This window comes from Varanus komodoensis, unplaced genomic scaffold, assembly GCF_004798865.1.
Source record: "Varanus komodoensis strain SLA01 unplaced genomic scaffold, ASM479886v1 scaffold20_1, whole genome shotgun sequence".
NCBI lineage: Eukaryota > Metazoa > Chordata > Lepidosauria > Squamata > Varanidae > Varanus > Varanus komodoensis.
The window spans coordinates 3,229,270-3,242,557 of record NW_025335587.1 but is presented as its reverse complement, the minus strand read 5'-3'; the positions used below and the strand labels follow the sequence as shown (position 1 = coordinate 3,242,557).

The window sequence follows — 13,288 nt, the reverse complement described above, 5'->3', positions numbered from 1 at the left end:
GTCCACAACAAATTTTAGCCTTCCAGAGTCATCTTATTCAAGATTAAACACACACAAAAATGCAATCAAAATAATGAGATAAAAAGAGACAGCAATCCAATGTGGCTGCCAGCAACCCTCCTCCCACCCTCAAAAACCCATCTCCAAAATTGTTCTTGCAGGCTCAGGGCCATAGCTGCTGCTTTTCACCCCTGCGGTGAGGGCAGGGAGAGAGTGCCCCAAGTTCCACAACCCACAGAGTAAGTTTCCAGGATTATAGTTGGTGCTCCAAATTCTCCCGTGGCTGTTCAAACTCTATCTAGCAGCTGCAGGATTGTGCCCTAAAGGTGCAATTCTATACATGTCTAGAAAGGAACACAAAAGCCTGCAGCAACCACCACCCTACAGAATGGCTATCTGGGGCATGGTGGGAGTTGTAGACCTCTAAACATACAGGATCACCCCTAAATCATAAAAACCCCATTGGAAATGAGCATAAAGCTTGTGTTTATCTTAAAACTTACTGTAAGAGCATAAGATTGAAGCTCAGTTCTCCACTTAATTCTGGGTACACATGTATTGGAGAATGCTGCAAAACAGCTTAAAATCCCAGCAGAAAAAAAGGATTATTTATTGTATTGGATTTCTAACCTGCCCCATTAGCCACACAGCTCCCTGGGCAGGGTACAACAGTAAAACCATAAAAACAACATAAAACCATAAATTACCAACTACAATAAAACATTAGAATAATAAAATTATAAAAACGTATCCGCTGACAGAACTAGTAATTTCATAAAAGGCATACCCCATTGTTAAAATGCCATTAAAAGCAAGCTAACAATTGCAATACCTTTGAAATAAAAAGTTCTTTGCCTGGGCCGAAAAAGATATAAAGGGGTTTATCCTAGTCTCTAAATATGTTTGGGGGATGTTTTATACAACTAAAATATTAAGGGAAAGCCCCAAGTCCATTTCATTTTCTGTGTACAGAATAGCTAGTTTACAGAGAGGGAGACTGAACCTAAATTTGATTTAGGGCACAATCCTATGAATTATGAAGACAGAAATAAGTCTCTCGACTTGCAGCATGCCGCAGCCATCTATGCTGAACATACACAGGATTGGACCCTTAGATGTTTTTACTATAGCTACTACAATCCCTGTGTAGTTATTGAATATTTAACTCTATTTCAGAGGGTTTAGGACTACACCAGAGTAACACTGTATAGGAGTGAATTTCATCTTTTTAAATATCTGTAGCACTTCATTTCAGAATTTTAAAGCACTGCCTTTAACTGTATTTAGTATAAGCATATTGTCAAAGCTTCTTAAGAATACAATGTTTCCTAGATATTCCTAGTAAAAAGCCACATACTTTTTACAAAGAAAAGCACACCTGTGAAGAGTTTCAAGGTCACTAGAATAATTGGATAGAGTTTTCTCACCCATTGCCTGCATCCTGTTGAGCAATGATTTGGTCTGAAAGCCAAACTAGAGCAACTCAAAAGGTGTAGTCTTACTGTACAAAAGCTTAATACAGTAGAATGTAAGACACTGCATTATCTTACATTTTGTAGACTTTCTATTTTGCGTCCCAGAAATCTTTAGAACTTATTAACAGTTGTTAGTCTAATCTCACTGCTTTGTTTCAATGCTGCTTTAATATAGTTTTGTTTATTATTGTATCCCATATTGGTCACATTTGTGAAAATTTCACAAATACAAAAATTATTAGTATGTAAATATTAATGGGGAACTGGTGTGATATGGAGCTTAGTGTGTTGAATTATGATCGGGGTTCTTATTCCTACTTAGCCATGAAGTTCATGGGTCAGTCACTGGTTCTCAGCCTCATTTGCCTCTCTGGGCTGCTGTCAGAATAACATGGAAGGAAATAGCAAGATTGTATAAACTGCCTTGGGTTTCTTGCTGGAGGAAAAAATGTAGGTTATAAATGCAATAATAATAAATGTATATTTGATAACTTAGGATGCTTCATGTGCCTGAAGAAGTAGACAGTAGTCCATGAATGCTTATTAGAAGAAATTTTAAAATCCATATTGCTGTAATAAATTTAATTATGCCAACCAAAAGATCACGCCCCCCCCCGCCCTGCCCCCAATGCAAGCTTTCAAAATCTCCGGGTCTCTTTTTCAGGTGAGGTGCTATGCAGGGGGAGGGGAGAAACGACTAAATGGTGAAGCCACACTGTTCGTAAATCCAGATCAGTCAGTCTTAGGTGAAGAGATGGAAAAAGAGTCCGCAGGTCATGTGATGGTTACACAAGTGTAACGTTCAGGAGAGGCCCGTTGAAAAAGAACTAAAAAGAAAAATGTATACTAAAATTCCGATCACTTCACATAAAAACCCCTCACAAAAACGAGTTAATTACTCTACATTTGTCACCTGGTGGTGTTTTTTAATAATGAGCCTAAGAATACAATCCTGTGTATGTCTACTCAGAAGTAAACACTGCATTCATTAGATTTGTGCTTAAGAAAGTGTGTTTAACTATACCTTTTTGTCTGGAAGCAGCTTTTATTGAACTCAGTGATCCTTACTATAGAATAGATACGCACAGAGATAATCTAGACATCACCTGCATGACTACCAAAGCAGGCACGTCTTCTCCTCCTTCTATGCCCTACCGCGCGTAGGGACTCCTCCCATTGCCCCACATTCGAAAAGATGCGCTTGGAGGCATCTGTCCCAAATTATTGGTCTATTTTTCTATGACTGACAGCTTGATGTCCCAACCTAGAAGAGCCTCTCTTTAAAACAAGCATTTGGGTAGTCCTAACAAAGTTTTGAGGAAAACGTACATTTTATATCGTTTAAAGGGAAACGTCAAACGCCAGTCTTTCGTGGAGAGAAGACCTTGAATAAATAAACAAACGCAGGGGAGGCTTCATGCCACAATAAAGCACAATAATGTGCTTTAGCCCCTAATCTTTCCCCCACCCTACCTCACAGGAATGGATTATCCCACTCTTGCCTCCTAAGCCTGAATGTGTCCTCTCAAAGAGACGGCCTGCGCTCGAGGGAGCCTACGATTTGCTGCGTGTGGCACGTGAATGTTCAGCGCTGTTCTGATTGGTCAGTAATGGTGGGTTCCGGCCCTTGGCACCGGCCTGTGGCGGAGAGCAGGAGTTGCCGGGCCGGGCTTTGGCCTGCGGTTGATGCTGGGAGTTGCGGTAGCCGCTTTATCGCGTGCAAGCCCGGTGGCGAAGCAGCTTCGAACCCTCGTCAGCCGTAGTCGCCGTGACCATCAAGCCGAGCTCCGAAGGAGCCTTACCGCCGCCGGGTTTCTTGTGTGCCGCGCCGCCGCTGCCGTGACAGCCATGCCGGGCAGGGCCAAGGCCTCTCCCGTCTGCGGCCCGGACCAGTCTGAGGATTTGGAGGGCAGCCGTGGGGCCAAGGCCGGTGCAATTCAGGACGAGCCGGAAGCAGATGGAGAGGGCACCGCTGCCGTCGCCTACGAGCCCACCCCCAATTTGGGGGATCCAGAGATTGTCAAGTCCCCCAGCGATCCTAAGCAATACAGGTGAGTAGTTGAAGGGAAAGGCTGCCAGAGGTAGTGGGCGAGTCAGGTGGGCATGAAACTTCTAAGCCAGCTTTCCCCCAACCTGGCGCCCTCCAGATGTGTCTGAAGTGCAGCTCGCAGCATCCACAGCCGAGGAGATGAGTTGTAGTCCAGCACACCTGGACGGTTCCAGGTTGGGGAAAGCTAACTTAGAGACATGGGATGTCTCCTTCATCCTTGAATAAAGAAGGAAGGTGAATTTGTCTGCACGCTTCTCATTATTAAAAAGGCCATCTAAACTAATGGCCATGACTGAAACTCATTGGTAGTGTAAGAGGTGCTGTTACATGCTGTTAATGAGGTTGAGGGTAGATAAATTGGAGTAGCATAAGCCTTTCCGTTGCTTTTAGCTGTGTTGGCTGTAGGCTCCATGTTTGTAACAATGTATCCAAAATGTTAGTTGCTAGGTGAACAAGTTGGGTGATACGACCTGTTTTCATGTCCTGCTTCTGGATTTCCTAGAGGAGTGATTTGTGGTCAGCTTCTGTGAAACAAAATGTTGGATTTTATAAGGTCTGTTTGATCCAGTACAAATGAAGGCTTCTTGTATTTTTATCTTATAGCTCATCAGTTTTGGTCAGTTAATGCTCATGATGACCCAGTTCCACACCATTTGATGGCCCCCCAGTGTAGGAATTAGTGCATTGGACCTGGACTAGGAGACTTAGGTTCAAACATCTGCTCAGGCATTAGACTCATGTCAGTCTAACCCACATCTTGAATGTGTTTACTTGGAAATAGGACTCACTTGGACATATTCCTAGGTAAACGGCATATGACAAAAAAGAGAATGAAAGAAAGAAAAGAGCAAGTGAGAGAGAACAGAAAAGAAATCAAGCATTAATAAATATGATGTATTACATAAGATGAGGTGGTGAAACATTTTTTGTTGAGGACTGCATTTGCTGCAGGGTAATTTGTCTGAAGCTGCATGCCAGTGCTGGGTGGGGCCAAAGCCTAAGTGAATGGGGCCACCCTCTCTCTGTCTCTGTCTCTCTCTCTCTTTTGCCTACATTTAAGCAGAGTGTGGGAACAGTTGTTGTGTGTAAACTTCTACAGGGGTCTCTGAAAAAGACAGTTTCCAAGATGAATCGTGGTGGCCTTACTGTTTCTTATTTGGCCATTAGATGGCCAACTTCCTTAGTGGTATGAAATGTTTTGACAGATACTCCCCTGCACATATGCACTTCATTTGTGCTGTGGATTTATATGAGCAGAGAGGTGGCATCAGGTTACAAAATGTTTTGATTCCTTTGACAGAGGGCTGTTTCTCAGCCTGAAGAATTTCAAGGTGTGCTGCATAAACCAGGGGTGGGGAAGGTGTGTTCCTCTAGATGTTGTTGGATGGCAGTTCCCATGATCCCTAGCATAGCCAATGGTGAGCAGTTGTAGTCCAACTGTAAACCCTAAAACTTTGTATAAACATGGGTAATAGACCCAGTAGCCATACTAGTTCTATTGGTAGGTACAGTTAGTGCATGTGTATATATACAGCAGGACCCCTATATCCATAAGGATTGGTTCCAAGTCCCCCAGCCTGAAGCCACAGATAAAAGGGAACACTATATTATGTATACTATATACAGTTATCCCCCCCCACACACAATTGCATTCATTCTTACCTCATCCTACCATTCTTTTCTTTTCCTATTAAAGCAAGAATTTCATTTACAGGTAGCACTCTATGACTTCTCTGTGGTACTTTACAGCACTTTATAGCTACTCTTTTGGTTGAGGTCAACCACAGTTATAACTGCAAAGGCAGAAACTGGGCCAGTGGATACGGGGGTCCTGCTATATTTCCCACACATGCTACAAATATAACATGTTTCAGCAGATATGAAATGGAATTCATAAAAAAAATTAAATGTCATTAGAGCTGTGCATAGAATATATAGTTTCTGAATCAAATATGCTGGTTAGTAACACTTTTGTGACATTATCTACTGTGTTGCCATTCTTGCCACTGCTATGTTGTGATCTATTGCTCAGTTAACAATGACAGTACCCTCTTGAGAAGCCCATATCAGTTTCTCACATTACCTTGTTCTTCCTCTTGCAGCCAGTCCTTTGGCTTTCCCTTGATATTTTTGTTGGTTCTACTGCCAAAGGGAACTGACAAGATTGTGCACTACTTTTCCATTGAGACTGGACAATTCTGCTTTGTGATTTTTTATTTTTTATTTTTTGTAAGACCAGTGTGTGTGTGATAAGAAGGTATATCACGTTTTTTCTTTTTTCTTTAAAGATGGTGATCTTTTCCAACTCTATTGTATGTATATATGTTTTTGCTTCGGTATCATAGAATAATAGCGTTGGGAGGGGCTAATAAGGCCATTGGATCCAACCCCCTGCTTAATGCAGTCTCCAAGTTAAAGCATCCCTAACAGCTGTCCAGTTTTATTTTGAATGCCTCCATTGTGCGAAAGCCCACAACCTCCCTAGTTAATTGGTTCTATTGTCATATTGTGCTGACAGACAGGAAGTTTTTCCTTATGTTCAATTGGAATGTGGCTTCCTGTAACTTACCCTATTGTTCCACCTTCTCTACTCTGGGATGATTGAGAAGAGTTCCCAGCCCACCTCTGTGTGTCAGCCTTTCACGTACTTGAAAAGTGCTATTATATCTCCCTTCAGTCTTTTCAAAGCTAAACATGTCCAGTTCTTTCCCTCTTTCCTCATTCAGTTTTGTTTCCTGTGCACGGATTATCTTTGTTGCTCTCCTTTGACTCCTTACCAGTTTGCCTGCATCTTTTTAAAACTGTGGTGCCCAAAACTGGCTGTAGTACTCAATATGATACCTAAATAGTATTGCATAGAGGGGAACTAGTATTCACATGATTTGAAAGTGATAACTTTTATTAATGCTGGCCAAAATAGCATTTGCCTTTTTTGCAGACACAGCACAGTGTTGACTCATTTTCAGCTTGTAATCTGCAAGTATTTCAAGATCTCTCTGTCTTATAAGATTGTTGAACCAAGTGTCCTAAATCTCAAAATGATGCATTAGGTTACTTTTTCCTAGTGCGAAACTTGGCATTTGTCTCTATTAAACTTCATTCTATTGATTTTAGCCAGTGTATCAAGATCACCATGAATTTTATTTCTTTCTTCCAGGGTATTAACATGACATTGGATAGGCCAGTTATCTTTAAATTTGATAAGCATTCCATGTACCTACTCATCCAAATCTTTGATAAAAACGTTAAAGAGCATTGGGCCCAGGACTTGAACCCTGTGGTACACTGCTCATTGCCTCTTCCCAGTTTGAAAAGGTAACATAGATGAGCCCTCTTTGAGTTTGCTTCTGTAGCCAACTGTGAATCTACCTGATAGTTCTTTCATCTAGCCCACTTTTAGTTATTTTATTAATCAGGATATCATGGATACCGTGCCAGAAACTTTGCTGAAATCAAGATTTCCATAGCATTCTCACAGAACACCAGAAAATGAAATCAGATGCCTCAAGCTTGTTGTGTTGCTGTTCTAGCTCCTATATTTCACATTATTGTTGTAGGTCCATCCCTGCTTCTCAGAACTCTTCATCTATTCTTATTTGCTTGAAGGTGTATACTCCAGTACTATGGTTGCAATGAAGCTCCATGGAATCCACCACTCTAGCCTTCAAGAGCTTCCTATTGTACTCAGCCCTGTCTTGGAAAGAGAGCTGAGCCAAGAAGTCTGTGAACACTTGTGGAACAAAGGTGGTGCAACTGGCAACCTTCTTCTGTGTCATGTGCAGCACATAGAAAGGCTGTTGTTGCATGTGATGCAAAAGAGAGATGACCCTTATGCTGTGGCTGTGCAGGGCTTGATTTCTGGTGAGTGCTGACTGAGTTCAGATTCACAGCTGCAACAAAGCGGACCAGATTCTGGGAACTGAGCCCTGGGAATCCTACAGACTCTCACTTGGCAACTGGACACCTCACACATTCCTATCCTCCAGTAGTCTCACTTTTTCTTCCAATAGGGTAACCAGCTTACATTAGTTGCATTTGTAGGCCATGTAAATTGCAGGCAAGGAAAGAATCAGTGTAGAGATGCTGCAGTACATCTTTTCAATTGTACCTTAATGATTGCATTGGGATTGCTTTTGCTTTATCCTGTCTTCCCTGAAGTTTAACAACAGACTCCTATTCATACATATGTTACAAGAAAAAAATAAAGTTAGGCATCTCCCCCTTGCCCTACCTTGCCAAACTCCACTGCTAGAGTCCTGTTAGCTTGCTCAGACTGCTTGCTCTCTGGGAACTTGCTTGCTTGTTTGTATACCCCTTCCTCTGCTTTCTAGATCTGCTCAGCTAGGAGTCAGGAAACAGAATAGAAAAGGAACCTTGTAAAATTTTCACTCAAATAAATTCAACTGGACTTAGTTTTCACTAATATTACTTACTGTACAAAATCTTTCTTTCGGTGTTGAAGAAATCATCATCACTGTTACTTGAACGGGCTTTTAGAGGCATTTGCACCTGTTCAATGTGCTACAGAATTGCTTTTAAATGAGCAAGCAGAACTCATATTATTACATCATAGCCTATTTTCCTCTAGTCTCATAAACTAGCATATAAAACCTGTATTTTAAAACCACATTTTGAATATAAATGTACTTAGCTCATCCAGTTGCCTCTTGCCTTGGGCAATTGGAAAGTAAAGGGGAAAGGACAGTCTCGCTCCATCCATTGGCCAGAGCAGCTAGAACCACTGTGCTATTCAATCAAGAACACCAGCAAGGAAAGAGTAACCTAGTGCAAACTGGATATAAACTCCATGCTTATCGCTCACTGCTTTTTCTAGCTTTGAAGATCTCCTTCCTTTATCTTTTCCCTTTCCTCTTCTTTCCTTTGGGTGTATTGCTGTTTTCATTTGTAAATCAGATAGCAGGATTGGTTTCTCTTTTTGATTGAGCAGCTTTGGGATATGATAACTATCTGAATAGTTGAATAAAAATACCATGAATAATTTGTATTCTAGGTCTTCACTATTGTCCTGTCTGTAGAATTTGTATCTTAATGATTATACTGTGTATCATTCCAAGATAGGGTACTTCATTTACACCAGAGACAGGCATGCCATCTGTAGTATCTGGTATTAAATTGTGAAAACCAGCCAGCCTTTATTATGGTCATATGACTGATTCAGGTTAAAATACAGAGCAGAAACAATGAGAGAGAAACAACTTATTCAGTTTAGCTAATACAATTACTATCACAAATTTGTTGTGTTGGATCTAGAGTTCTGTTCATGCAGGAGGAAGGAGGGAGGGAAGGGAACTTCCCAGTTCCTCCTTGAGCCTCCTGTGACTCCTGAAAAATTGCTCTGAACGCTAGCAGACCCTCAGAGTGATATGAGTGGCATCACAGCAGGGGCTAGGGGATGGAGGAATTGTAAGGGAGCCTAATGGATCCCCATGCCTTTTGTGAATAGAAGGAGCCTGTCACATTCATGGAATTACCAATCCAGATCTGGATCTTTCCTCTTTGTGTTAGAATCTATTCAAAAGGGAAAGAATGATTGTTTAGCAGTTCTGATGACCTGAGTGAATCTGTCATTATTGTAAGCTGTCCAGAGATTGTAAGTCCTCCTGCGATGCCATGCATAAGGGATGGCATACAAAAGTTTTAAATAAATAAATAAATGGGGTCTAGAATAATTTGGAAAATACAGGAATGCTAACACTAACCCTTTTATTTGGTAGAACATTGAGAACTAATGTAAAAGCTCAATGTTTTGATGATGATATGCATATTTTGTAGGTACATCAGACTCCAAAATGACCTGTGTGCGTTGCTCATTTCGGACTTAAATAATCCAGATGGTAGCCCTTGTGCATTGTCTTCCGAGGGAGAGGATGACTCTGAAGAAGACACTGATGAAGATGAAGATTCTGGAGCAGAAATTGAAGACGACCAAGAAGGATATGATGATGAATGTGGTGACTATGATGAGGATCTTGATGACCCTGACAGTGAACTGGAAGAGTTAGGAGATAAAGAGGAGACAAGGAAGAGGAATTGTACAGAAAAGCAGGTACATCCACTTTTGATTTAGTTGAACAATGATAATGGCCGGGTATAAACTGATATTTATAGGGTTCAGAGAACAGAAAATCACCTTGCTACTGTTTGGGAGCATTTTTGACCTACAATAATACTGTATCTAAGATAAGCAATACTGCTGTTATGGTTTACAGTCAGCAAGGTAGAATGCAGAAAATGTAATCCAGTAGTGATATTCCCCCCATCTCTCTGGCCACTTGCAAACCAGGACCATTTCACTGTTGCAGCAAAGACAAAGTTTCGCATCTGTTAAAGAGAGCATTATTTTCATGTGTGCCTTTTCTAAACCACTTGATATATGAATACTCCTCTGCAGTTCCAGAATTTAGGTTACATTCTGTCTTGTATAGAACTGACAATGAGTCTGTCGCTTTCAGTGTTCCTTGTATATTTTTTTCCTTAGGGAATGTAGTAGTTTTATATATAAGCTCGTAATGCTTTTCTAAAACATTTTGTTGTCTTCTTCCAGTCTGCAGCTGCACTTTGTATTGGTGTTGGCAGTTTCTCTGACCCTGAAGATCTGCCTGGGCTGGCACATTTTCTGGAACACAGTATGTTTTTGTTTGTTTCATCTTTCTTTGCATTTACCAAAAAGTTGCTGTTGTGTAGCTTTGCATCTGTTATATATATTTTTACATGGGCTCAAGAATTCAAGCATAATAACATCCCAGTTGCATATATGCAACATTAAATATTGCATGTTGCTAGTATGGATACCTATAATACCCTTAAAAAACCAAACAGTTTCTACAGCTTATGTGGAACTAGCTTAGGTTGAACTCTCTATTCTGCGGTAATCTCACCACTAACACTAAATGTAGATGAGTGCTTCTTACTGGGGCATTCCTAAATCACACCTCACCACAGGAAGGTGTATTTAATATACACATCTTTGCTTAGGTAGCTGGTCATTAGGAATGAAGCAAACAGAGGTATGAGGAATATAAACAGTGATAGCCAGGCTTAGTAGTTAAGAGTGCTGGACTGGGACTCAGGAGATCTAGGTGCTAGTCCCCACTGGGTGACTTTGGTCCAGTCACACATTCTTAGCCTACCTACCTCACATGGTTGTTGTGGTGAAGATAAAATGAAGGGGAGGAGAACTATGAAAGCTGCTTTGGGTTCCCTCCAAGAAGAAGAAAGGTGAGATATACATGTAGTGTTACAACAAAAACAACAACAATTTTTATTAAAGGTATAAATCTTATTATTTAAGGTTTGTTAACTTTATTAACACATTTTCTATACTGTTGTTTTAAAAACAGAGCATCTATATTATTATTGTTATCATCAGTCAGGTATTAGAAGTTCCAGTTCCTAACCCTAACCAAATTTAAGCCAATTCGCTTATCAAACTCCACCCCTTATAACTGATAGGCCTAGCAACAAGGACTTGAGAAGCAGTCCTTTCTCTGATCAGGACTTATACCCACCTGGAACTTTTAAGGCTGTTTACCAGGTTCCCTTGAAGTCTTAAGTCTCATCCAGTGGCTGTTCTTTCTTCAGATCACTGCCATCAACTGATAGTCAGGCTTCTGCTCCTTCCTCAGAAGGCAGCTCCAGGAGTCTTCCTTTCCTCATCTGTGGACCTTCTTCAGCTTCTGCCGCACATGCTCCCAGCCTTCAGATTGGCTTTCTGGTGTTGCAGCTACTCATCTTCTTGGCTGATTTCTTCCTCAGACTTTACAGCATCTCACCAATCCACCTCCTAATGACTCTTCTTCAGGCAAACCTCTCCCAGGCAAACTCCTAGACATCAAGTAGCTCCTTATATTTGCTCCAGTCAAAATCCTTCACCCAATAAGCTTTGGTGTATTGCCTCTTATTACCTCTGTTTAAATTTAAGACCAATGGGTATCTTTAGAATATTCAGTTATTCCCCAATCCGATGGTACCAGTTTTGATCTTCTCTTCCCTTATCAAAGAAACAACTCCTCATTCCCCTCTTAGTGGTATCAGTAACTGTCACTCCATCACCACACTATACCTACATTGCTTAAGCCTTCAGTGAAAGTCATATATTTTTCTCTCTCATTGTTGATGTTTGCAGTCCTTCAGTCTTTGAAACAAAACATAAATTAAAAATTTCTTAGTTTTGCTTCAGTTATTTTACACAGACCTTCAAACCATTTGATCTCAAAACAGGAATTTACCAAAGAAATGCGGATAAGTATTTCAGCTGTTTCTGTTCCACATTCCCAAACTGCATTTAGGAAATTTCAAGAGTGGTTTGACGTTTACTGCAAAACAAAAAAAATGTTTATTTATTTATTTAATTAAAGTGTTTATATGCCATCCCCTTGCTATATAGCCTTGGGACGGCTCACAGAAATAAATAAATACAATACAAATAACAAATTACAATTAAAATTCGGAAACACCCTGGCTGCACAATTAAAACCTATAAATATTAAACATTGTTAAAATATTGTTTGAATAAAAAGGTCTTGGCCTGGCGCCGAAAAACAAATAACAACGGCGCCAGGCGGACCTCTCTGGGGAGTGCATTCCATGGATGGGGCGCCACTACAGAGAAAGCCCTCCTCCGGATACTTTGCTTCCTGATATCTCTCACGGAAGGCTCCCGGAGGAGAGCCTCTGCTGCTGATCTCAAGGGGCGGGAGGGCAAATATGGACGCAGGCGTTCCTTTAGGTACCTGTATCTGCCCATCTCTTTGAATAGTATCTTATGGCTGCACTCAACCAAGGTCAGTGGGGGTTACTTCTAAACATACATGTCTAAGGTTGTACAGTATATACAACCTTAGTACTCTAGTGGAAGAGGTCTATATATTTAAAATAAAGACATTTTCATTACACCATTCTATGAATTTGTGAAAATGTGCTTGCTGGGTTCAACAGCAAGGTTAGTTTATTTGCATTTGTGCTTTTGAGCAAGTCTTACTGACTGGAATGCCATGTCACTAAGATTCAGTACTGAATCTTTCTATTGTTGTATTTAACATTTGTGGTTAGTGCTTAATATTGGATTTGCTTATAAATCATTTGGTAATACATTTTATAACCATATTCTAAGATTGTGTTCATCTAGCAGGGGGAAGACTTTCAGATATCTTGACCCCAAACCATTTAGGCAGGGGTGTACAATTTTTGGTTCCAGTGGTTGCTTGCAGTGATTCAGATTATTGTTTTCTTGCTGCTAATAGTACAGCAAAGCTTTCTCACTATCTCACAGCTATTCTGCTCTGGATTACTGTTTATGAGCTGCTTTTTCCAAGTAAGTAGCTGATTTTTCAGGCAAGGGGAAAAGTGTGCAGGGTACTCTGAGGCTCTGTAGGTTGCTCGTTTATTTCTTACAACTTTATAGAGATGAGCTAGCACTTTACATTTGGCATTGAAATAAATTGTAAACAATTGATCTAAAGCCAGTGTAGTATTCTTTGTAAAAGTCACACCAAAAAACAATCTGGCTTGTTTGCACTATCTTCAGTTTTTGAGCATTCTTCAGGAGCAGTTCCATGTAGGGCACATTACAGCAATCTAAAAAAGGAAGTGATTAAGGACGTGCTTCTGTGTATGGTAGCTGGTGAATGCTTGCAGTCACAGGACTTTTTCTGTCTAAACATATATAGGATTGTGCCTAGGGTATATATCACTAATCAGAGAGATCTGCCTCCTTCGGGAAGGAAAGCAAATAGTATATCAA

At 40.6% G+C, this 13,288-nt stretch overlaps 1 protein-coding gene across 1 annotated transcript in view; it reads left to right on the top strand.

Annotated features, from left to right (window-relative positions):
- The first annotated feature begins 3,106 nt into the window (after nucleotides 1–3,106).
- Nucleotides 3,107–13,288, top strand: part of NRDC (nardilysin convertase) — a 46,957-nt gene continuing 36,775 nt past the window's right edge. Inside the window, exons 1-3 of the mRNA XM_044430087.1 lie at nucleotides 3,107–3,526; nucleotides 9,319–9,592; nucleotides 10,091–10,172. Of these exons, the coding sequence (XP_044286022.1) occupies nucleotides 3,162–3,526; nucleotides 9,319–9,592; nucleotides 10,091–10,172 (721 nt within the window). The 5' untranslated portion in view covers nucleotides 3,107–3,161. The remainder of the gene's footprint in view (nucleotides 3,527–9,318; nucleotides 9,593–10,090; nucleotides 10,173–13,288) is intronic.